At 32.4% G+C, this 26,371-nt stretch overlaps 2 protein-coding genes across 4 annotated transcripts; both read left to right on the top strand.

Annotated features, from left to right (window-relative positions):
• Positions 1 to 3,309: 3,309 nt before the first annotated feature.
• On the top strand, positions 3,310 to 7,284 carry LOC108322844 (uncharacterized). The gene is made up of 7 exons (XM_017555112.2): positions 3,310 to 3,621; positions 3,755 to 3,821; positions 5,100 to 5,146; positions 5,429 to 5,516; positions 6,061 to 6,194; positions 6,439 to 6,537; positions 7,030 to 7,284. Exons 1-7 carry the CDS (start codon positions 3,397 to 3,399, stop codon positions 7,105 to 7,107), a joined length of 738 nt encoding a protein of 245 aa, XP_017410601.1. The 5' UTR covers positions 3,310 to 3,396; the 3' UTR covers positions 7,108 to 7,284.
• Positions 7,285 to 8,890: 1,606 nt separating this feature from the next.
• Positions 8,891 to 20,630, top strand: LOC108322840 (1,4-alpha-glucan-branching enzyme 3, chloroplastic/amyloplastic). 3 transcript variants are annotated; one of them, XM_052878839.1, is made up of 21 exons: positions 8,891 to 9,283; positions 10,056 to 10,127; positions 10,394 to 10,458; positions 10,616 to 11,275; positions 11,992 to 12,164; positions 12,290 to 12,379; positions 13,355 to 13,430; positions 14,568 to 14,675; positions 15,042 to 15,132; positions 15,339 to 15,440; positions 15,745 to 15,847; positions 16,458 to 16,595; positions 16,703 to 16,774; positions 16,856 to 16,960; positions 17,246 to 17,323; positions 17,403 to 17,513; positions 17,949 to 18,029; positions 18,284 to 18,388; positions 18,555 to 18,640; positions 18,722 to 18,776; positions 20,114 to 20,630. In XM_052878839.1, exons 1-21 carry the CDS (start codon positions 8,988 to 8,990, stop codon positions 20,144 to 20,146), a joined length of 2,700 nt encoding a protein of 899 aa, XP_052734799.1. In that variant the 5' UTR covers positions 8,891 to 8,987; the 3' UTR covers positions 20,147 to 20,630. The 3 variants fall into 3 exon arrangements, with proteins under 3 accessions (XP_052734799.1, XP_052734800.1, XP_052734801.1); XM_052878841.1 differs by having other exon boundaries at positions 9,081 to 9,210; XM_052878840.1 differs by lacking the exon at positions 16,703 to 16,774.
• The last annotated feature ends 5,741 nt before the right edge of the window (positions 20,631 to 26,371 follow it).

The raw sequence follows: 26,371 nt of genomic DNA, 5'->3' as shown, positions 1-26,371 counted from the left end.
CATTTTTAAAAAAGATTAAATGTTAGAAATAAAAGTAAATTGGTAATTTATCAAATAATCTCATAAATTTTTCATTTTCTTATTTCTTATTCTATTTTCTTTTTAAAAACTTTTTCTACGAAACACCGCACGTATCACCTAAACTAATATAGATAACTCTTAAATTAGTTCAAACATAATAATAATAATAATAATAATAATAATAATAATAATAATAATAATAATAGTAATAATAATAATAATAATAATAATAATAATAATAATAATAATAATAATATTATTATTATTATTATTATTATTATTATTATTATTATGGTTAAATATGTTTTTAGTTCCTATACTATCACGCGATTTTGGTTTTAGTCCCTCTTTCAAACTAAGGTACATTTTAGTCCTCCTCCTTAAGGATACTTTGATTTTAATCCTCCAAAATTAACACCGTTAAAAATCAGCTGACGTGGCTAACGGTAGACTGACATAATTTTCTTTTCTTGCGTTGAGTCCGTGTTTCTCACATTTTCTCCCTCTCTCTCCCTCGTCTCTTCCTTCCATCTTCTACTCAACCTCCCCACCCTCTCCAAAAAGGTCATTGACGCTGTGCAACTTGGGTGGTCTGTGGTGGAACAAACAAATTAGGCTGTTGAGGTTGCTCGGGTGGAGTAGGAGCACCATAACCTCTTTCGTAACGGTTGTTGATAGCTATCAGGATATTGAATTCCAGAAACACCATGCTGCACTTGAATGGATACTGACTCCTAGATGATGAAACACATGGAATAATTTCATTGAATGCCCCATTTCTTTTAATGCCTCATCAAAGCCTGGTGGAAAGGAGCGTTTGAATCACTCTCTTCCCACCAACAAAACAGAAAACCAATAGTTTCATAGAATTCACTCATTATGGTGGTTTATTTACAGAAGTTGAGATGATAAGACGGTAAGTGATTATTTACATGAAAGTAGATATTTATTTTAAATTAAAACCTTATTATTTCAATCTCATTTGTAATTCTTTTAATTGATATGATTTATTGTTTTGGATTCCAGTGAATATATTTCATTATAGGGCTGACTACGTTCTAAGCAAAAATATCTCCTTCAATAATGACACTCATCCATTCTTGTTGCTTCTTGATTCTGGTTCTGTCAACAAAAGCAGCATACAGAGTAGTGTGTTAAGACTGAAAATTTTCACACGACACAAATGAACGACAGAGGTCCTCCCATAGTTTGCCCTCATGAGAGTGCGACTTATCTGAAAGTGTAGGATTAGGTTGTTATTATATTGATACTCTCACATGTAAGTTTATATGATGACTGGTATAAGTAAAATATTGGACACCTTCAATAAATCAAATTAGTTGCAGAATATGATTGATCGGAAGTCTGATTAAATATTATTTCTCAAGAATAAGATTTTAAAGATACTCACAATTCCACCTGATTCTTGTGAATTTAGTTTATTGTGGATAAGAACTTTAAAGAAAATGTTTGATGAAAAAAACAGAGGACAAAGTTAAGCTTTAACCATTTGCAAAGAAAACTATTTATCTGAAAGTATCAGTTACAAGTAACCCATATAAAAGGAAGTTTCAATAATATTCGGATTCGGTAACTCGTGAATTGGAATATGCGAAAACCTAAATCGACAAGAGACTTCATAGAAACTCAGAATTGGGATATGATTATTCGTTCTAAAGTGAACCAGGGACATACTAATGGACAATACGGTTATGGTGCTCCTACTCCACCCCAACAACCTCAACAGCCTAATTTGTTTGTTCCACTGCAGACTACCCAAGTTACACAGCGTCAATGAACTTTTTGGAGAGGGTGGGGAGGTTGGGTAGAAGATGGAAGGAAGAGACGAGGGAGAGAGAGGGAGAAAATGTGAGAAACACTGACTCAATGCAAGAAAAGAAAATTATGTCAGTCTACCGTTAGCCACGTCAGCTGGTTTTTAACGGTGTTAATTTTGGAGGATTAAAATCAAAGTTTCCTTAAGAAAGAGGACTAAAATGTACCTTAGTTTGAAAGAGAAATTAAAACCAAAATCGGGTGAGAAAACCAAAATCGCGTGAGAGTACAGGGACTAAAAACATATTTAACCCTTATTATTAATATTAATGATGGTCACTTGAATTTTCTTTTCAGGACTTCAATCTTCCTCTTTTTTTTCTCTAATTATTAGAACAAAGAGACATTAATGAAAAAAAAAACATTATGTAATGGTTAAAATAGACTTTTTATGAAAACCTTAAACTTTTTTATATTTTCATTTTTTTAATTATGAATTTATATTGTAAGCTTTTAATTACGGAAACGTGTCAACTAATTTTAACAAATTATGGATATGAAGAGCATATATGTGAAGAGTATTACATGATATGAAAATGATTTGTCATTCAAAACTAGGTGAACTATATATTAAGTTTTCTTTTGTAGTACTTCATAGTTGAAATGTTTTGTTTTGTGCTACTTGAATTTGAATTTCAATGTATGTATTTGAGATTTCGGGATTTAAATTTAGTTATATATGTATACGTGTTAGTTTAACGAGTGTACGTTTATTTAAATATAGTTATATATATTTATTTGCCAAATATAGATAAATAAATACAAAAGGCATAAATTTGTGGTTGAAAAAAATATACGATTATTTACACAATAAATGAGTAGAAAAAACTAATATTAATAGTTTGAAAACCTATATATGGTATTTTACCGAAGTTATGAAAAACAAATTCATGATAATTTTACAAATGTTCTGAAACATATGACATTTTACAAACGTTAAATAACTCACGATAGTTAAACATAGGGTTTTAAACCCATATAAGATAACAAAGGTTAAACGTCCGTTAAATATTAAATGATACAAAATCTTCATAAAAGTTAGTGTTTCTTGTGTAATTTAAAGTACCACAAAAAAGTTAAATTCATCACTTTTAACTATAGATATTAATATTGTTTCTTACCAAAAATTGAGATAGTTTTTTAACCAGCGTTCATGAAACAATATTTTTTTTATATATATAATTAAAGTATAATATAAATATTTTAACTGTATAAAACAATTTAAAAAGTGAAGTTGTTTTTACTGTAAAAGAATTGCTAAATTTAAAACAAATTGAAATCAAAGGCACACAATTTAAGTATTATTTATTTAAAAAGACACACAATTATATATATATATATATATATATATATATATATATATATATATATATATATATTTTTTTTATATAAAATAAAAGAAATAGAGAAATTCTTAATTATTTAATTTTTATTTTTCTGGCTCTTTGGGGTTTTGTTTTGTGTTCAGTGTTGAACCACCTCAACAGAAGAGACATCAAACAACACAGACAACGCCACTTGTTTCCAATTACTGATTTAATGACTTCTCCGTTGGTGGCGGAGGGCGCCGCCGTGGCGGCATTGCGGTCGGTGATGCTCCGGGTGCAGCAGGCGGCTGAGCGATCCAGCTCTAAACCGGACCGGGTCCGGGTCGTGGCGGTTTCCAAAACGAAACCCATCAGTCTGATTCGACAACTCTACGACGCGGGTCACCGATGCTTCGGCGAAAACTACGTCCAAGAAATCGTTGAAAAAGCTCCTCAGGTGTTAGAATGATTACTTCTTTTTTCAATTTTTAATTGATATTTAGGATTGAAATTATAAATGCTGCATTGTTTTGTTCCTTTGTGTTGTGAATAGAAAATTCTAATGATTTGGTTTGGGGGCATGCCTGCAGCTTCCACAAGACGTTGAGTGGCATTTCATTGGGCACTTGCAGAGCAACAAAGTCAAAACACTTTTGGGTAATTTTTTTAAAATTTTGTTTCTGAATTTACTTTAGTTTTATTGATGTAGAATGGTTTTGCTTCTTTGCTTTCACTGGGGTGGTAGGATTTGGATAGCAAGTGAGGCCTCTGATTGCTTTTGATTTCAATGTTGGTCATCATATCAAAGCTTCTACCTTGTTTTTTCAGAAGCACCATATTAGCAAACCATCTCCGTTGGGAGTATTTTACTAGGAGAGTTTAATTTCAACCATGGGTATGTAATGCTATGGATTCAAATATATAAGATAAAAAGCATTGTCATGTATAGTGAATTTAAATGTAAGGAAATCGAATTAATTTCATTTTCTTTATCTATTTAATGATGTCATTCCTACAACACTCTTTGTTTAATTATGATTTTATTTTCAACGACCCTTTTTTCTTCGTGATAATTAATGAAGGACATTTTAGAAAAACAGAGTATTTTTAAATTGAAATTATGTTAATTGTCTTTTTGGATGAATGTGAAATTATTTAATTTTGTTTATATTTGAGTCTAGAGGGAGTATGATGGATATTGTGAAAGTTAACAAACTTACTATTTACACTGAGTCAATACTGCTAGACTATGTTGATATAATACTTTCTTTTAAAATAAATTAGAGTTTAATAGGTAAGCTACGCCAACTAGTCAAAAGTTTTCTTTGACCCAAGTTTTAAGTTAGTTGTTATAAAAGTTAACAAGTTTATGATTAGATAACCTTGTGAAAAAGTTTCCACTCTCAATGCATATATTATTTATTGAAAAATATAACTGGGAGTATATTACCACTTCTCTAATTTATATAAAGAATGCTTTAGCAAGTTACACACCGCTAGAAGTGTTTGAAAAATCCTATGTTAGAACTTGTTCGCATACTTCTTTTAAAAATATTTGGTTCCGCTACGTGCTACCTTGATTTTCAATTTAGTCCATACAATTGATTTTAATTTTAGTTCCGAATACTATTTTTGGTTCCATTACATGATGATTATAATCCTTATATGCTATATTAACACACCATACCAATCTCATGGTATTGCAACAGCAACAAATGGTAGAGATGAAATAGGCACTAAATTTCAATGTAAAAGGGATTGAGTGGTGATGCCAGTTTAATTTTGCTATCTGAGCTGGGTACATAGTTGCTCTACATCTTTTAGGTTGGCTCTGTGATTGCTGAAAATGTTTCTATAATTGCATTATCTTGTTCGTTTGTTCCTTTCTTCAGCACCTTATATTAGCTGAATGTTAACCTTGCATACTTTGTGTAGGTGGTGTTCCAAATCTGGCCATGTTTGAGAGTGTGGACAATCCGAAGGTAGAGATGTAAAATCAATGCTACTTGTGGCTCTTGGAGATATGAATTTGTTGCTAATTATTTTATTTTATGTACTAATAAAATTTGAATGAATCTAGATAAAAGTTGTTTTTATGCTGTGCTCAATTGTTAACTACTTTTCGCATTGCTGTTACTGTGGACAAGGTCTATTATGCTATACCAAGCAAATAGCTAGTTAAAATTTCAAATTGTGGTGTTGGTACAGCTAATTTTCTAATTAATACCATTAGCTATTTGACTAACCTTAAAGTGTTCTTGTAGATAGCAAATCATCTTGATCGTATGGTATCAACCCTTGGAAGAGATCCTCTGAAGATTTTGGTGCAAGTAAATACAAGTGGAGAAGAATGTAAGTTTGACTTACTCTAACTCTTTGTTACACTTTTTGGATCTTTTGAGGTTTCCCCTCTACCTTTGGATGTGAGGAAAATTCTTACTTGAGGTATTTGTGAATCCTTCATGTGTAGATTGTAACTTGTTTATTTGTGTTACTGACGTGTCTTCCCATACTGAGACTTCTTGATTTATCATTCATTTTATTTCTTTAATAACGTTACCCATGGAATTCCACAAATATAAAGAATATAAGTAATTCAAATATTTCCCCCTATCCCAGGTTTTTTTTTTACTACATTCAACTTTTATTTATTCATTTCAGATAATGACACAGTAATGCTACTTAATCAGTCACTCCCAAGATAGTTTGATATCTGTTGGATTGGAGAATTTTAGCTATACCATCATTGTTTGTTAACCCAACGTATCAAATTCTTTGATTATGTATTGGCATTGTTTCAAATACTTTGGAGTGCACTGTTTGTCGTAACATAATGTTCTTATTTCTTACACATTTTAAATAAGTAATTTTTGTATGGATTCTTATGTTTTTGCAGCCAAATCTGGTGTTGATCCTTCTAATTGTGTTGAGCTTGCAAAACACGTGAAATTGAGCTGCCCAAACCTAGAGTTCTCTGGCTTAATGACAATAGGAATGGCAGACTATACCTCAACTCCACAGAACTTTCAGGTGACAGATTCTATTCTTATATTCTGAAGCATGTGTGGAGCACTCCTTGAAGTGATCCGTTTCTTGTTTGTCATAACTTTTCCATTTAGGAATTGTATTTCATTTATTGTCTTAATGTTGTTTTATTGAAATTTGATCAGCATTTTTACCATTATTTTGTTGCTTTTGTAGTAATGCTTTATGTGCCTTTTGTTCCAAATCCCTCTGTCTATTTACTAAGGTTTTCTCTTATGTGAAAAATCAGACCCTGTCAAATTGCAGAACTGAAGTATGCAAGGCACTTGAAATACCCGAGGAGCAATGTGAACTTTCAATGGGCATGTCTGGTGATTTTGAGTTAGCGGTATGGATTATTGTCCTAAAGTTGTTTAGCAATTATAATTTTCTTGATGGTTGCATTGCATGATTGCACTTGTCAATGGGTTTCCTTTGTTTAATACTTGCCGTGATGACAGTGTACGAAGAATGCTAACACCGGATTTTCTAAAACATTTTTCATTATTGAATGGAATCCGGAAAGATTCCACTAAATCATAAATGAAGTTCATAAAATAATGGCGAGATCTACATTCTTACGTGAATTTAACCCAATAATTAAATCTTAAAAGAGTGTGTTAGCATTTTTCGAAGTTTTATAGATATGGTTATGATGATGACACTACCACATTTCTTTTTAATTAGTATTGGATGTAATTTGTGAAGCATTTTGAAGATATTACTAGTTGATAGATTCGTTACTATAGTCTTTGTTTGAACTACTTAAAGATTTCTCCACTAACTGTTCTTTTACTCTTAATCAATTGTATACATTGATAAATATTTTTGGCCTTTCCAGATTGAAATGGGTAGTACTAATGTGAGAATTGGGTCCACAATATTTGGACCGAGGGAGTATCCAAAGAAACAAGAATAGCTAGAAGATGTAATCTCTCTCTCTCTCTCTCTCTCTCTCTCTCTCATTCTATATATACAAACTGTGTATTAGCACACAGATGTTCTGAAGTGTATTGTATTTGTTTACCTTTGTAATTGATGCGATGGAATTGGTAATAATAAAAGTTCATATTTGGTTTACATACCATAAAAACAATCATCATTCAAAATCTCCCAATTTTATTTATTTTTTGTTTTTTTACAGATTGCTTGTTTATGCTAATTAGAGAATGTGCGTACGTGAGAGCCGTGTGTATGTCTATATGAGAATGATTAACAAACATAATATTGTATGGTTGCAGCATACTATAATCGTGTTGATGTTCCAGTGTCTTTCTTGTGGAATTATGTCCTGCTTCAAATTTTAATTTGCTAATAAAGAGTGATTCATCTCAATGATCTTGTCTCGAAACAAGTTTCTTTTTCCTTTTTGGTCTGTTGGAACATGGCTACTAATTATGTTTCGGAGATCAACTATGATTATATTTGTACATTGAATTTCACTATAGTAGAGGTTTTAAAGATCATGTTTTAATTTTTAGATTAAATATATCATATACTTCTCTGAAGTTTAATTGGAATAGAGGCAGTGTAAAGGTTATTTTATGAAATCATTCAATTACGAATAATAGTATAATTGAAAAGTATTGTCTCATCAACAATTTTTTGTAGAGATAAAACATGATGTGTGTCAACGAAATTTGCACTTCTAAAGAATGAAAAGAATATTGTAACGAGCTTCAAATTTTGTTGATATTGAACTTAGATTCTTTTAGTAAGCTTTATCAAGTCGTGATTTATGAATGTATTAACAAATATTTACTTGAGTTTAATGATCATAGAGTGAGCATTAAGCATATTTATAAGGGCATTCAATAACATATTTTTATGCAATTATTGTAAAACTTGATAAATGCTTCATCATAAAGACACACAGAATGAATAATCTCTTACACATGTTCAAATTGTCATGCACACCTTTCCAGAAGATTGGTGCACAAGCCATCATATGATGAATCCTCAAAACTACCAAATGTCCTGAAAAGCTTGCTCTTATCAAAGAGGTCCAAATGGCCTCCTAAGCTACAATGATTGGGAAGTATTCAAACATTCAAATCTATAAAAACATTTACAAAATTAATCACTACATATTGTCATATATCCTTTGATTTGTGCACGATGACTTACATAAGTTGATTGTAAGAAATTCTCCAAACTTCCCATTTCTACATATGTGAAACTTTAATTGTAAAAAATGGTGCAACTAATTAGTGTAGCAAAACAACTCTAGTCGCACAAAAGATCTTCATGGCCAAGACGTGTGTGTAATATAAGTCTGGCAACAAAGTTAAATGTTGTTGTTCCTCAATTAATTATGAATAAAAATGCATGGTGTGATAATGTGACTCATCTTGTTGTATGATAAAAAATTTACCACTATATTTATTTTATCAGCAAAAGAGAAAATAGATATGTAAAAATGTAAATGATACCAGATATTCCTACAACATTATATTTATATATATTTGAACACAAATATATATATATATATATATATTAAATTATTTTTATAAATATGCTTTCGTTTTATATTTAATAACATGTTTCTGTAATTTTTTAACTCAATATATTTCTATTAAATATTAAAAAATATAGTTAGAAGGTAAGTGTAAATATAATGTTTTTCTTCATTTCATATTATTTTTTAAAATTGAAAGTCAGAAGATATTCTTTTCTATTTTCCTCTTGTCAGATTATTTGCCAACTTTTGGACTCTAAAACCTCTCTTAAGACCCCCACCCAGCTCAACACTGAGTACAGAGCATCGTGGTTTGTGTTCTTCCTTATCTCAATCAAACAATGTCGGCCCTTTCAATCCCATTCAAATTCTACTTCCCTCCAACCACTGCCACCTCCTTCCCTCCCTCCCAAACCAAACCCCATAACCTCACTTTCCAACGCAGAACAAGAACAACTACAAAAACGGCATGTACTGCTTCCGAGAACCCCAAGCAACGCCAAAACCCGAAGAGGAACCGGGCAGAGGCCAAAACGGAAACCACAAGTGACGATGTCGAAAAGGGTATTGACCCTGCTGGCTTTCTCGCCAAACGTGGCATTTCCCACAAAGCGTTTGCCCTGTTCCTCCGTGAAAGGCATGAAATTTGGAAAATTTAAAATGAAAGTTGGGCCGTGTTTGGTGAAATTTTCTTTTGATTTTTCTGGGGTGTTTGGTTTTAGTGATTGTTATGGAAAGTTAGATTTTTTAGTAGTGGGGTGAGGACACTCTTCACATGATATTACACCCACACTCTGCTTCTTAGGCTCGTTTAGTATTAGGGATGGTAAAGTCAGTAGTTTTAATCATTAATGAAAAAAAGTGTTGATATTTCTGCACGTTCATGATTTGTTATGGTTGCGTTCGTGATATCAACTGTGAATTCTTTTCATGAAGAAATGAGGCTATGTTAGAGAAAAGTTGGTAGAGTGTTTTTAGGAATTGTAATGCACAACCCGGATTTCTGATACGCAAAATAAAAAAACGGAAGAATGATTGCTTTGAAAGGAAAAGTTTTTTTTATCTCTTCCAACTTACGTTCAAACATAGACTTAACTTCATTCTTCAATAGGACTTGCTCAGGTTAGAAAAAAGTCAAATCCCTTCTTTGGAACAACTTGTTCAGGCTTCCTACAGAAAATTTGGGGAAGTTTGGTTTAAGTAAAGAGGGTCATTAAGACTAAGAATAGTATATGAAGTAAGGGCTAAGGTACTTATTTGTTAATAAAATGAGGGAAAACTGTCTCGTTTATTTTTGTTGTCCAAGTGAATGACATGAACATGTTGGACACTTTTTTGGCCTCTAGATGGATTGGAAATTTGATGCTTAGCATTATAAGATATAAGATGTTAATTGTTGGGTTTTGCAGGTATAAAGTATTGAAGGACATGAAAGATGAAATTTTGAAAAGGCACGAAAACTTCATGATTCTAGCCTCTGGGTTAGTTCCATTATAATGTGGCTTTAAGCTTGTAATTTGGTACTTCCTTTTGCATTTTTTGTTCTCTCAGCTATAAGCTACATTATTCCATTTTAGCATCTTAACTTTTATCAATTCCATCTACCATAGTTTTGAAAAATAATGTGATGTATATTATGTTTCCTGTGTGTTCTTGAAATTTTCTGCCAAGGAATTATGATATTTGAAGTTGTTGTTAGTAAATTGGTATTGATTAATTTTACAAATCTGTACGTGCATTGATCCAGGTTTGAATTATTGGGAATGCATCGTCATCCAGAACCTCGTGTGGATTATATGGAATGGGCTCCAGGTTTGACATTATCCCCTATGTTTTATTTTGGGGTCTTTCCAGTTCTCAAAATTTTAATGTTGAATGCGTAGTTTAGTTTATCTTGTTTATTTTTCATCTACAATCATTTCTTAATGTGTCCATAGTTTCTTGGTTTTTAACGAGCAAGTAAATGCAGGGGCTCGCTATTGTGCAATTGTTGGTGACTTCAATGATTGGTCACCTACAGAAAATTGTGCAAGAGAGCATTACTTTGGTCATGATGATTATGGATATTGGTTTATCATTCTTCAAGATAAGCTGAGAGAGGGAGAAGAGCCAGATAAATACTATTTTCAAATGTATAACTACGTAGATGATTATGATAAAGGGGATAGTGGTGTAACTGTGGAAGAGCTCTTAAAGAAAGCAAATGAGGAGTACTGGGAACCAGGAGAAGACCGTTACTCAAATAATCGCTTTGAAGGGCCAGTTAAGTTATATGAGCAGATATTTGGTCCTAATGGACCTCAAACCATGGAAGACTTACCAGACATACCAGATCCAAAAACAAGATACAAAGAATGGGCAGCAGAGCATGGACCTTCCCGTACTGCTGCGATGGATAGTGGCAAGGAGTATGACATATATAATGTTATAGTTGATCCTGAATGGCACGAGAAAATTCGTGCACTGAAACCTCCTATAGCATACTGGTTTGAGACACGTAAAGGTAGGAAGGCTTGGATGAAAAAGTATAGTCCCGGCATTCCTCATGGTAGCAAGTACAGAGTCTACTTCAACACTCCTAATGGACCATTGGAGAGGGTACCTGCTTGGGCTACATATGTGCAGCCAGGTAAATATTATAAGGATTCTTGAAAGTTATTCAATCTTATATGGATTCTTATGGTTGTTTTTTACATAATAACTAAAATGCATCTTGGACTTGGAAGATATGTTCAGATCTTCCTTGACGTGGGCATATTTTATCTAGTGAGTATAAAATTTATACCTCATAACAAAAGCCTTGTCCCAGTCGGTGATCAAATTTATACCCTCTAAAGAAATTCATATATTATCACCATTTCCTTATTATTAACTTTATGTTAATTTTCTTATGTTATATAATACACCTTTTTCAATTAATGCCAATTTTGGGGTTTGAATAGAACTTAAAAACTATGAGTCTATGTTTTACGTTAAGTTCAGTTTTATGAAAAGCCATTAAATGCAGGATGCCATGCCCAAATACATAAAAAAGAAGAAAAAGGCATGATTGTCTGGGTTAGTTTGAACAAGCTTTTCTATATGTACTTACAGAGAGAAAAATAAGAAAAAAAATGAAATAAGCTTCTTCACAAGCTAAAATAATTGTATGCATAAGCTAATTTATATAAGTTCTCCCACATATGTTCCTAAATTTTTATTTGTAACCTTTTTTTTTTCTTATAGTTTTTCCTTAAAGTGCTTATGGAAAAATTTGTCTGGACTCTTGGTCACTTTCTTTTTGGAGGATGGAGATGGGGGTCCTTTGATTTGTGTTATCAATGATGCTGATTTAATGCATTGCAGAGGTTGATGGAAAACAAGCTTATGCAATTCACTGGGAACCACCCCCTGAGCAAGCATACAAGTGGAAAAATAAAAGTCCCAAAGTACCAAAATCCCTGCGGATATATGAAGCTCATGTTGGAATTAGTGGTTCTGAACCCAAAATATCCTCTTTCAATGAATTCACAGACAAGGTTTTCCCCCATTTCTTTTGGTTGGAATTTATAATTATTCCATTATGCATATCTTCCATGTCTATATTTGTAATTGGTTCTGTTGAATTTTTATTGTTGCAAAATATTCTCAATAAACGATGCAGGTTCTTCCTTACATTAAGGAAGCTGGATACAATACCATCCAGCTGATTGGAATTGTTGAACATAAGGATTATTTTACTGTTGGTTACAGAGTAAGTTCATGCTGTAATTCTTACTTATTTTTCTCATGGTAATTATACAGTGATTAAGATTCTTTTGAAGTTTTTCAAGTTAGTGTTGTGGATATGTAGTGTCATGGATTCACACCTGCATGCGACACTTCTATTCTAGGTTAACTACTTTTGAATTAGGAGTGTTTGACATATTACATTTTATGTTAATTAGGGAAACATGTCCCTATGTTAATTATGTTATTTTGTCACATTCATTTGTATTTGGGGCCCTATTCTCTTTATTATAAATACATTACCCTATGTGTATTTTCTACACAAGGGAGATTAACCCTAGACCTAGTTCTTCACTATATTCAACAAGGAGAATATAGAGAATTACCTAATAAATCTATGAAGATAAGTGCTATTAAATAGGCTTATTTGTATTTTGGTCCCTAATTGTTTTTACCCAATTTTGATCGTTTAATTTTAATTCTATTACTTAATACATGACACAATGAAATTGGAACTTAACGTGTGATACTGGTGAGTTCTTTACAGGATGGAAAAAGGTAGCAACTTAGAGAGTTGTTATTAAATGTAAGTTGATAGTGATTTAGTATAATTTTAAAACTAAAATTTGAACAGAGCTATGGAAAATTAAAATTCAAGGGACCAAAGTTATGGATAATAAATAATTAAGGGACTAAAATGGTTGAAAAATAATTTTAGGGATCAAATTTGCAGTTTTGTAAAATAGAGATCAAAACTACAATTAGGTCTATAAAACATTGATATACGACAAAGTTGTTAGCAATTGATACCAATTTGACAAACCAGATTGTAGTAACTTATGTGTCCGAATTGTACAAAAGGCATACATGCTTTATTTTAAGTCTTGACACTGACACAAACTATGTGCACACCTCGTACATGCTGCTTATAAGTTTTGTTAGAATTTTATTACCACTCTGATCTTTAGTGACATGCTCAAACATTGATTCGATGGTGCAGGTTACAAATTATTTTGCTGTTAGTAGCCGATATGGTACTCCTGAGGACTTTAAGCGATTAGTTGATGAGGCCCATGGTAAGCATTTTTATGCAGTACTGATTTTATTTTTATTGCTTGAACTGACCATATTGACTTGCAGCTCTTAAGGTATTGGATAAGTTCTTTGCTCTTAGAAGTGTGTTTTGGCCATTCTGAGAAAAAGAAACTTTAGTGAACTGAAATTTGATAACATGCTGATCTAAGTTGATATGTCCTTTGAATTCAGTTATGTCTGTTTTTTATTTTGTGGATAAAACAATAATTCACTTTGAAGGGGGAGAACACAAATGCAGGTGGATCAGTAATCCTCCTTAATTTAAGAAGAAAATAAAAAGAGGAAAGAAAGAAAATATTAACTCAAAAGGATTGCCCTTTCCTTGATAAGTCCAACCTAGCAAAATCCTTGAAGTTGTTGGTATAGAAATGTGTTGATGCTTATATGGAATTTAGAAAGCTTGAGAAACAGAATATTTAGAGAATGAGAATGCTTTATATTTTAGTCAAATGCATGTATTACATAGCTTATGCGAGATTTTCTCATTAGCCTCTTAATATAGACTTAGTAGAGACTGTTTCCTAGGCTAATATTAAATGAGTGAAACTTCGTTGACACTAATACCAATGAACACTAAATGCATTTTAACATGAGATACTTTAGCATACTATTCTTTAATGCATTTACTATATAATTTCCAACGGTTTAAAATCCTGGAATCATGCTCCTGTGAAGTGCAATAAAATCCTTTGTGAAATAGAACAATATCAGGCATTTTAACATCCTATACACCCCCAAAACCTTTATATTGAGTATAGTTTAATCTTAATTGTTAACATCAAAATTTGGAGATAGAAAGAGCATGATAAGTTATACCAGTTTAATTATTTGCCTTCAATACTATTGGAGATCTCATATCGACTAGAGACAAGACAAACCATAAAAGGATAACCTTCACTTGAGCACATGAGGCTAACTGCATATTTGTCTAAATTAAAAGAAGACAAGAAACAAAAGCAACTTAAACCATAAATGGTAACTGCACTAGTATATATGTTTCCTGATTTTGCAGTAAAGGCTATATATAGAAAAAATGTATAATATATAATGACAAAAGTCTCTTTTTTGTGTTTGTTGTGCAAGAGACTATTTTGCTAACTCTACCTTTAACTGCACAGGACTAGGGCTGCTCGTCTTCTTAGAAATTGTCCATTCATATGCAGCAGCAGATGAGATGGTCGGATTATCAATGTTTGATGGATCAAATGACAGTTTTTTTCGTACTGGTACCTGTTCATACTGTTGAAATCTCTTCATTTAGTCACATGCAAGTTTTTCCCTTGTCATCCTCTGTTATATGAGGAATGGTGCTTCCTCTATTATATGATGTCAATTATTGATATATTAAATTTCATCTCTTCTTTTTAAATTCTCTTACATGACTACAGTACAACTGTTAAAAGAGTAGCCATGTTGTTTGCACAAACCTTTTTTGTTGTCAGATGAGATAGTTTTATATGTTTCCTGTGTATGATATTTTCTTTTGGTTCCTTATTAAAAGAGGACATTGTATTATTTTTTCCTACTCAGCTTTACCATCATTTCATTACCTGTAAATACCACTTTTGATTTCACCTTTCATTGTTGAATAGGAAAACGAGGGCAACACAAATTTTGGGGAACCAGAATGTTCAAATATGGCGACCCTGATGTTTTGCATTTCCTTGTATCAAACTTGAACTGGTATATGCTATGCAATTGTGAAGTCAGTTTTGTAGATTACACTTGTAGTTTTTTCTTTAAGCCATTGTCTTTTCTACCTGATTGATTTATTAGTTAATTATTTTATACAGAACCTGATTTATTTTATTATTCTTTTTTGTTTATTAGTTTTTATTGCTTCATCATTTGACATATGCTAAATTACTCATGAACTGATATTTGAACAGGTGGATTGTAGAGTATCAAATTGATGGTTTTCAGTTCCATTCAGTTTCATCGATGTTGTACACTCACAACGGTTTTGCTTCCTTTACTGGAGACTTGGAGGAGTAAGGCCTTTTCAAACTTTATTGCTTGTTATGGATAAATATACCTGAGTTTAGTAGTTTCTTACTAAGCTATTTTAGTTCCAAGACGTTACCTGAATCCAAAGCTGTTTCTGAAGGCATTTATATTATTGTATTTTTATTCTTTAAAGTTTCTTGTATGGTTGTTTGTTTCTCCTCGTCATACAACTTGACATTTGCAGAATGTCAAGTCAACTGATTTCTATTACTCAGATTGGTTTTTAAATAGGATAAGTAATGACATTAAAAATTGTATTATTGATTCCAAACTGTTAGTTTCATTCAGGTATTGCAACCAATATGTTGACAAGGATGCGCTAGTATATCTTATCCTTGCCAATGAGATACTGCATTATCTTCACCCGAATATTGTCACAATAGCCGAAGATGTAAGTATTTATGTTCTTTTCATTTACTTAGAATTTTAGATGCTTTTGCATACCTATGCACATCACAATTCTTAAGAGTGAAAAAAAAGTAGTCATTTATTGTGAATTGGTCAAATGCAAATAGAGTGACTAGAAGGCATGAAGGAAGACTAAACTGAACTTTTGGAGTAACCAGTTAAAGAGACTTTACTCTAAATGGGTTTGCAAAAGCATATGTAATTCATATCATTAAATCTATGTTTTTGGCCCCACCTAGTTCTGAGAAGGCTTACTTCTCAGATTAAAAAGGTTTATGAAGTAGGCTAACCTGTTAAAAAGATGAACATTTGTCATGATTCAAAAAGATTAACATTTTTCTCTGGGATGGAGCTTGGGGTACTGAAAACTTGCTTTGTTAATTATTTAATGCATCTTCTTAAGGTGTACATGATGATTTGCATTTATTCATTGATCTCCTCTTGTTTCTTTATTGATATGCATTTGTTCCTCTAGTTTCCTGTTCCTGCAAGTTTTGTTGTGCATATTTTTGAAAGCTAAGCAGTCATTATCCTGAGATCATCACATTGCTTTTGTATAATATAATATAATGTTTGTATCCATTATTGCTCAGGCAACATTTTATCCGGGATTATGTGAGCCAACTTCTCAAGGTGGATTAGGATTTGATTACTATGTCAACCTTTCCGTGTCTGATATGTGGTCAACTTTTCTTGAGAGTGTACCTGATCATGAATGGAATATGACTAAGGTATACTTGAGTATAATTTATCATTCCTTCATCAAATGAAATGTTTTGGTTGGTCCTGTTCTTTATTAAATTCTATAATTTCGTGGTTGTTACTTCTATTGTTGTAGATTGTTAACACATTAGTTTCCAATAGAGAATATGCTGATAAAATGCTTATGTACGCTGAAAATCACAACCAGGTAACTCACATTTTCAATTTCTAGAACCATGAACTTTATTTCTTTGTATTGTTTTAAATCTAATTTTTTTCTCACTGCCAGTCCATATCTGGAAGGCGATCATTTGCAGAAATATTGTTCGGTGAAATAGATGAGAATTCACATCACTATAAGGAATCTTTATTGAGGGGATCTTCACTCCATAAAGTATGCTGTTGCCTATCCTCTAAATTTACTATTTCGAATTGTAAACAAGGATTTTGACATTGAGAGTAAAATTTTGTTTCTGACCTGTTTGTTAGAAAAAGGGTAACTATGCAGGAGGTTTAGCATAAATAATTCTGTGGGTTCTGCTTCTGACTTTTTTTTCAAGATTTGTCCTTTTCTATATTAAAACTGACATTTTTCTGGTAGATATGTCTCATGTGGGGTGACTTTTCCTATAACTCTTATCATTCTTTATCTTTATTAATTTTCTTGACTTTTGGCTAGATGATCAGATTGATCACATTAACAATTGGTGGTCGTGCTTATTTGAACTTCATGGGTAATGAATTTGGGCATCCAAAGGTGAGAATCACTCGTTAGATATGGACATCTACAACTTGTTTTGGAGCATGATAATATATTGATGTTTTTCCTACGCCAGAGAGTTGAATTTCCATCATCAAGCAACAACAACTCATATATGCTTGCTAATCGATGTTGGGATCTTTTGGCCAAAGATGGAGTTCACTGTGATTTATTTTCTTTTGATAAGGTAATCTAATAATCTCTTGCCATTAAAGTGTTCTTGGAAGGTAATTGGAATATTAAATTGTTCTAATCTGAACTGTATCAATATGAATGGTGTTTTAGAGTTTGCAAATAATTTTTTATTCATAAACAGTGTAAGTGTTGTGTTTTATGCACTGTTCCAAAAGGAAAATGTCCCACATGAGCTTGAGGTATCAGATTGGACACTGTAGGCACAACACAATCTGCGGATTTCTTCTCCCCCTCCTTGAACGTGCGATAATGGGTTCTCAAGATCTTTCTACCACCACTTTTATTTGTTTATTTATTTTCATTAACATTTTTATTTTTGTATCTTTATTCGATGGATTTTACTAATGTGACTGTTAACTTATCTCGTCTAATATTATGGCTTACTTATTAATGCTAAGCAATGAAATTAATTGTCCCCTTTTTCCAGGACATGATGAAGCTGGATGAAAATCAGAGAGTGCTCTCACGAGGCTTTCCAAACATTCACCATGTGAATGATAGTTCAATGGTATATTGAATTTTTTTCATTGCTTTCCCTTTAGGATAACTAGTGACTAATTTTCATCTTCATTACTTTCTAGCATGTTCAGTGACAATTCAATGGTATATGTTCTTGTCTTCATTTGTGTAATGGCATCAAGCATGTTTTCTTCTGTTTATATATGCCAATGGCATATTTGTGCTATATACATTTATGTTGTCATGCGAACTTGAATCAGTTAATGATGTATGTACTAAAGTATTCGCTACCATTATTTGCAGGTCATATCTTACATCAGAGGTCCTCTTGTCTTTATTTTCAATTTCCATCCAACGGAGTCCTATGACAGTTATAGCATAGGTGTAGAAGAAGCTGGGGAGTATCAAGTAAGTTTTGTGAAATTGGTAAACTAGTGTTGTTTTTGTTTTGTTTTTATCCATGCACTGCTATCTTTGCATATTTTAATCTGTCTGTAGGCCAAACTTCTTAATCATTTTAATCAGGCCTTCTGAAGGGAGAACTAATTTTTGTTGGCACTTTTTGATGGTGCAGATTATTATGAACACAGATGAAATAAAGTATGGCGGTCAAGGAAAACTTAAAGAGAATCAATATTTATTTAAAACTATCAGCAAAAGGTACTCATGCTTTTTCATCTTTTCTCCGTTTTAAAGATAACTATCTTTAATGTGTGCAACCAATTTGTTGACTATTGACAGAGTTGATGGGCTTCGAAACTGCTTAGAAGTGTCACTACCCAGCAGAACTGCTCAGGTTGATAATTTAGTTGTTACATTTTAGTTTATTCCCAAGGACCATTTACTTATCATAGTTATGCAACCAAATAATTGAAATATATCTAATGTGAAGTCATTTTTCTAAGTTCTCATTAGTCACTACTACATGATCTCTGTTAAGAAGTGGACTTTAAGTCTAACTCAACTTCACAGAACTGGCTTATAGGGTAAGGTTTGCATCTACGTCTATATTATAAACTGGCCTAATCTCTAGTCGATGAGGAACCTCCAACAGTTTCAAATGACTATCACCAATAAGAAAAAAGAAGAGAGAAACTTATCACATATGATATATTGTTCAACTCTATCCTTTTTGGTTTTAGTTATTGTTCTCTTTTGATGTGTGGATTCATACCATCACCTTTTTAAAATTTCAGTTCGGTATCCTCTCAAATGTCTGAGGAATATTATGAGGAATGAATTTTCTTACAATCTTAGAATATAATATTCCCTTGAAATTTTCAGCCCTTTTTAAGGGGGCATTAAACTAACCCTTAGTGTAATGTTTCCCCTACAACATGGCCACAATTGTGATCCCAAAAGTCTAGTCATTTCATCTATATATAGATATGGTTCAAACTGTCGTGATTTCTGAAACGGGATATAATAGGGCATTAATTAGATTTTAAGATCTTACAGGGGTAATATGTTGAAGTAAAGAATGAAACATAACCGTGTTGCTTAGATAATAGAACCATATCTACCTTTCAGCACTGAATTTCGTTATATGCAACAAAAGAACACTTTTTTTTTGTTCAAATATGATCAAATTGTAACTACGTTTACTTCATTTAATGTTATTTTTTTCCGCAGTACTCTAACTTTAATTAATGGTATTAGCTGTAGTGCTTTTTCTTTCATGAGAAGGTCATTCAGGAAGAACATTAGGAGATTGCTAAAATTTAATGAAGTTCACTGATTTCCATAGTGTATGTGAACTCAGTCTTTTGTTGCTTATAAATGAAAACGGAGGTACTACTATAGTACTCCTATTAGGATTACCCATTGCAATATATTACAAACCTGCAATCAGATTCTCAGTGTGGTGCAGGGCCAGCTCAACAATGTGTAAGATCTAAACCAAACTTTAGTAGTAACTTTTTAGATATAAATGAGAGAGCCGTGTGTTTGGTATTTTGGCCAACACATGACTTTTTTTGCTTTATAAAAACTAATAGCAAATAATTACTTTTGTTGGACCTAAAGCTTAACTTTGGTAGCTTTATCCTTGAGCATGAATATGCATATCTTTGTATTAACCACCTGTGTTTGAAACTTGACAGTACTGAGCTTAAGGACTTTCTATCTTTTCAGGTTTACAAGTTAAGGAGGATTTTGAGAATATAAAAACACTGCATCTGTGGAATAACTTTCAGCCAGATTTTCTGACATTCTACCATGGAATGTTCTTTGGTTTGTTTATCAACATAAGAAAAGTATAAGATTAAATATGACCCTTTTAGCAATATGTACTTCAACATGAAGATGAAGATGTCAATTGAAGGGTTAATGGTTAATCTCTCTAAGGTTAACATAGCTGGTTTGTGGATTATACTACAATCCATGGGAAAGCTTTCAGGCAATGGATCCTAAGTTTATAAAGATGCAAGATGTTGCAAAGTTGAAATATGACACTTCATGTTATGATGACATAAACCTAGGATCATGCTTTTAAACCATACTGATTCATGTACCACAAATGTACTAGGTTCTGTGTAAAGTTACTTGAGGATTATGAGGTGGTTTTCAAAAGGAGGAATTTGTAATAGGATTTTTTCAAACATTATATTCCTAAAGGAAAGGATAGTGATTGTAGAGTGCAGTAACTAAAGCCATTAGTTGCATAAGGGCTGAATTTTTGTTTTTTTTTACCTCAAATTACAGTTATATCTTAATTGTCTGTGTAGTTCAGTCTCCTCATATCATAGAAAGATGTGAATTTCCTGATTATAACATTCATAGACAAAAAAAGAAGTGTTTGCATTTGTTTCAAATTGCTAGTATAGTGTTCATATTTTGTTAATTTGTTACAAAAAAGAATGTGTCACATCTTGTTATTGCTAAGTTGCTTCTACAGTTTAGAGTTGGAGAATACTTTAACATCTCAAAATCTTTTTAAGTGGAAGAAAACTAAAGGGTGGAAATAATTTTCCATACACATGTACATAAATTCAGCAATATAATCGTTTGGAATTATAGATGTTCAAAATTAGTTCACTTTACAAACATCAATGTCAAATAAACATATACATTATTTTTATAGAAATATATCATTACTGTATCAAAATCATTCATATCTTATAACAAATATCATTTACATTTTTATTCTATATAACCAATACCACAAATCACTATGAAATCACTTTTATCTAATATATTCAAACCATCAATTGTACCACAATGATTCATTAATGAATTTGTTAGTCAACGTCTTTCAGACTAATATCAAACATGTTTCAAATAAAATAATATTTGATCCATTGGAACTATTACTAGTAAAAATTAATCTTATAATCTTAAGTAGTGCTTTCTCATGACATTTCATTTTAATAGAGTAATTTATTAAACAAAATATCATATGTTTTGATATTACATAACAGATAATCAAGAAAACATGTAATCTATCATTATAGTTATCCAAAATAATAATTATATCAATAAAAACATATTTATAAACTTCTTATATACGGGTATTAAAAAAGATAAATTGTTATATAAAATGTTTATATATATATATATGGGCTAAACTCCAAATCTCACTCGATGGTATCCTTTGCTTCCATCAATTGTGGGTTAACACCTATAGCATTCTCTACTCACACCAAATGTTGATCATTGCTAAAGAGATTATAGCACACACAAACAAATTGACAACACAAAAGCAAGGGTAAGCTTCTATATAAAGAAATCAACATATTATAATTTAGTATAGGAAATCATATATCAATATTCACAACAAGCCCATCAAGCAATTGTCATATTACAATTTAACATCTCCACTCAATGATCTAGATCCAACAAACTTCGCTGAAGGTTTGTACCCATGGTACTATTTATACTCTACAGAGTCATAAACAAGGGTCATTTGACCTACTTCCCCATGAGGTTAATCTTCCCTTACACGACTGATTATTGATTTGAGTTGCTCTCTTTCTATGTCTTTCATCTCTCAACTCGTGTTGTCATCATGAAGGGTCTTCCCAAGATAATAGTTGTTGGACTGATTCCTTCATCATCCTTTATATCCAAGATATAGAAATCTGCAGGAAAAATTAACTTGTCTACTCGGACAAGCACGTCCTCAAGCACACCTACATGGTTAACTGTGCTACGGTTGGCCAGTTGAATAACCACCCCAGTAGTCTTAAGAGGTCCCAAAGATAGAGAAGTAAACACTGATAAAGGCATTACATTTATGGAAGCCCCTAAATCTAGCATGACATTGTCAAACTTTGAATTTCCAATAACACAAGGGACATAAAACATACTTGGATCCTTGCATTTTTGCAGTATTTCAATATGCTTCTTAATCAAGCTTGACACATTTCTTCCCAAATTCACAATCTCATTATCCCTAAAACACCTTCTATTTGTGCAAAGTTCTTTTAAAAACTTAGCGTATTTAGGGATTTGCTTAACAACATCTAGAAATGGAATGTTGATCTCCATCTTTTTTTAAAGTATTTAAGATCTCTTGGTCTAATTCCTCCATTTTTTTGTTTCTTGGCTTCAACCGATTTGGATATGGAGGAGGTGGAGAATTAGATGATGAAGAAACTTTAGAAGAAGAGTTAGAGGATACTAACATGGATTTATCATTGGTAGACTCAGGTGATGGTTCACTTGGTCCTCCATTGTCATCAATATGTGTGTCTTCTTTCTCCTTATCTTCATCCTCTTGGGCTCCCTCAGAGCCTTGTACTTGCTTACCCGTTCTTAAAGTAATAGCACTCACATTTTGTGGGTTGATCACTGTTTGTGCAGACAGTTTTATTTGACTCCTTAGTCTCTAACTTTTCCACCCTCTTAGTCAACTCTACAATTGATTTCTTGGTTTCTGAATTTTGCTTAAGTATTGTCTTCATGAAATCTTGCAGTGACATTTCAGGTTGAGATTGCTGCCTTTATTGAGGTGGAATATAAGGTTGGATGTTCTATTGATACTTATTGGAGGATGAATCATGATAATTCTGGTATGGTCTATTTCCTCCAAACATGTTTGTAGCAAAAGCTTGAGATGAGTTTTCTGCAGTAGTTTCTGTTAAGCTAGGACATTCATCAGTATAATGTTCTTTTGAAATGCAAATTCCACATTTCCTAGCAACTTGTCGAGTTGAAGTTTTAATCAAGCTCACAATTTCGTCGAGCTTCTTCTCTAGCCCATCTATTCTTTCATTTATCACTTTTATTGGACTAGTTTCTATCTCATGTACTCCCTTGAACAAGGTCACCGAATTTTCTCTTGTTCCATACTTTGATTGTCTACTGTCTTCTATTCTATTTGATCTATACCATCTTTTGGTGACCTGTCTAAGAAAGATCCTCCGCTTGCAGCATCTGTCCATGACCTATTAGCTGGACTTAAGCCTTCATAAAAGCTTAGAATGAAATCTTCCATTTGGATTTGAGGTCATGAAGCACATAGTTTCTTGAATCTTTCCCAATATTCACTAAGATTATCTCTATCTCTCTGTCTTATATCTTGAATTTCTCTGCAGATAGTTGATAATATGGATGTAGGAAAATAATTTTTAAGAAAGAGTCTTTCAATAGTTTTCCAATTTGTAATCCGTGCAGAGAGATAATACCACCAATCTTGAGCTGCTCCTTGAAGAGTAAAAGGAAAAGCTCTCATCTTCAGATTTTCTATCGTGATCCTGGGAGATCTAAAATTTTCACACAACATGTGGAACTGTCTAAGGTGTTTGTGTGGATTTTCCCTTGATAACCCACTGAATTTTGGTAGGACATTTAATAAGTCAGTTCTCAACTCCCACTCCTCATTAGGATATTCAATGTTACTGCGGATAACTGTATTGTGGGAGGTGGCTAGTTTTCTGATAGTTCTTTGTGCCATTCTGTTTGGGTTAGGATAAGGTAAAGGATTAAATGGTATATTTGTGACTGGAGATAATGAAAGTGGTATGACTTCAGATGTAGGAAGTGTTCCCTTAGTAGAACACCCACATTTCAAGAAAGTAGATAGGGTCAAAGTAACTCTGAGTCGTCTCCCAACGAATACGGAATTACTTTTCAATATTTGAATCTTATGAATGAAATGCAATGCTCAAGAATAAAAGTGAGAAACTATGCTAATAGAATTAATGTTTGAAGAACAAAGAGGAAACTTAGAAACAATTATGATGAAATAGGCTAATTCCACTACTTTTTCAAGATAAATTCATCATCAGTTATCCACAGATCATTGTTCAATTGATTTGTTCAAGTTTCAAATTAATTAAAGTATATTCTTAATTAATTTGAGGGCGATCATGTAGTTAACCAAAGTAGATTCTCAATCAAATGCAAGACATTTCTAGATTATTCACAACGAATTCAACCAAAGTATATTCCCAATCAAATTCTATTATGTTTAATCATGTCTATTCTTAAATCTCTTAACCAAATTAAAATCTAATTAATCAAAGTAAATTCTCAATTAATTATAGTTGAAATTATTACCACCAATCAAAGTACATTCTCAATTGATAGCAAAAACTCGTTTAGTCATATGAAAGTTCCTAAATTTAATCAAAGTAAATTCCCAACCAAACCTAGAAACCCTTGAACTCATATGATTAATATGCATGTAGATTCAAACACCTTATGATGCAAAAATCATTGCTTTTAATATGATTGAGAGATGAAAGACATAGAAAGAGAGCAACTCAAATCAATAATCGAAAGAAACAATTGCATTAATTCAACTTAACCTTAGAATCCATAAAGAAATTACAGTGAAATACCCCTATAAGCTTAGCCATCCATGAATGGATTGAAACACATGATGAAATAAAAGTGAGAGGAGTGGTGGATGTTTGCTTCCAATGGAGGAGTTTGAGAATGAATGAGTTGTGCCTCCCCTGAGTCTCTTTATATAGGCTTGGACTCTGAATCTTTTGTTGATAAGATCTTTTATCTTATATCTAATATCTTTCAAATATTCAACAGATTTAATGAATTTTTGTGAATATTTGATAATATCTTTTCTAGATTCAAAAAGATTTGGCAAATATTATCTTTTGATTTTTATTGATATAGTTAAATAAGGTAATTATTTAACAATATCAAATAAAATATCTTAAGATATATTTTCTTCAAATTATCTTTTAAAATAAACTTGCCCAAAATTACATTTCAACCCTTTTTATTTTATTTAAAATTACACAGAAGTCCAAAATTTTCCTCTAATTGCACTTTAGTCATTTCTTTCTTTTCAAAATTGCATAGGAGCCTTGAGTTGACCAGATTAGACAAGCTTTGACCATTCAATTTCTTGTTTTAAATGAATAAAATTCTAACTTCACCTGCACAAATAAACATTAGAACATCCAAAATAATTTATGCAACTAAGAATCACATTTTAAGCATCTTTAATTCTCAAACCCAATAAATTCAATCGTCACAAATTCACTTTAAATCAATCATTTAAGCACAAGAATCTCATCAAACATTTGAATTTTAAAACATAAATGTGAGCATAAATATGCACTCATCAACTACCCAAAGGGTCAAGGTAAAGACCTCCTTCCATTCTCTCTGCCACCTCATTCACTCGACAAGAGTTGAATGGTTGGTAGAATATCAAGATACCTTCTCTTCAAAGTCTCACTATCAAACATTCACCACAACTGACTTGAACATAAAATCTCTCTTTGAGATTCTTCACACATCACCCATCTTTCATTCTCACAACATACTCATCATCACCATATTTATCAACCATAAACATATACATAAACATGTTCACAAATCATAAATATACGTATACACATCTCCATTAATCACCTCATAACAATCATCATTATTACATATTCAAAGTATTTCAAATATAAAATCATTTTTATATTCTGGAAATCACAACCACACTATAACATAATTTTCATCATATTAGCGCGATACACACACTAGGCAACGAAAACAACTTGGGAACTCTCACCAACAGCTCTAAAAGGGTCCAAAACCCTCAAAATAACCTAAAAACACATCCAAAACTAATGCTTAGAACCCCAAATTTGAGATTCACAACAACTTAGTTCTTCACAGACAACTCGTACCATGTTGATGAATATTGGAAAAACATGAGAGTGTGTTGTTGTGTTGCTCCAGCCAAAGATACCAAACCTAGGACGCCAGGGTCCTTTAAATAGAACAGAAGTAGAACAGAAACAAAGCCCAAGCCTGAGTCGCCGGCGCTCAAGCGCCCCACTTAGGGCGCCTGGGCGGCGAGCGGTGGTCTTCCATGCTCAAGCCTTGCAAAGGTCGCCAAAGCCTTCTACATCCGGCGCTCAAGCGCCCCCAAAAAGGGCGCCCGGGCGGTGAACGGTACTTCCTACGCTTAAGCCTTCCAGA

This window comes from Vigna angularis, chromosome 6 (genome assembly GCF_016808095.1).
Source record: "Vigna angularis cultivar LongXiaoDou No.4 chromosome 6, ASM1680809v1, whole genome shotgun sequence".
Lineage (NCBI taxonomy): Eukaryota > Viridiplantae > Streptophyta > Magnoliopsida > Fabales > Fabaceae > Vigna > Vigna angularis.
This window is presented reverse-complemented; position numbering and strand designations above follow the sequence as displayed.

Coding starts and splice junctions, on each gene's coding strand:
- LOC108322844 (XM_017555112.2), top strand. CDS start 3,397: ATGACTTCTCCGTTGGTGGCGGAGGGCGCCGCCGTGGCGGCATTGCGG. Junction 5,147..5,428: donor AGAGTGTGGACAATCCGAAG/GTAGAGATGTAA, acceptor GTGTTCTTGTAG/ATAGCAAATCATCTTGATCG. Junction 6,538..7,029: donor CTGGTGATTTTGAGTTAGCG/GTATGGATTATT, acceptor TGGCCTTTCCAG/ATTGAAATGGGTAGTACTAA.
- LOC108322840 (XM_052878839.1), top strand. CDS start 8,988: ATGTCGGCCCTTTCAATCCCATTCAAATTCTACTTCCCTCCAACCACT. Junction 13,431..14,567: donor ATTAGTTGATGAGGCCCATG/GTAAGCATTTTT, acceptor TTAACTGCACAG/GACTAGGGCTGCTCGTCTTC. Junction 15,133..15,338: donor CTTGTATCAAACTTGAACTG/GTATATGCTATG, acceptor ATATTTGAACAG/GTGGATTGTAGAGTATCAAA.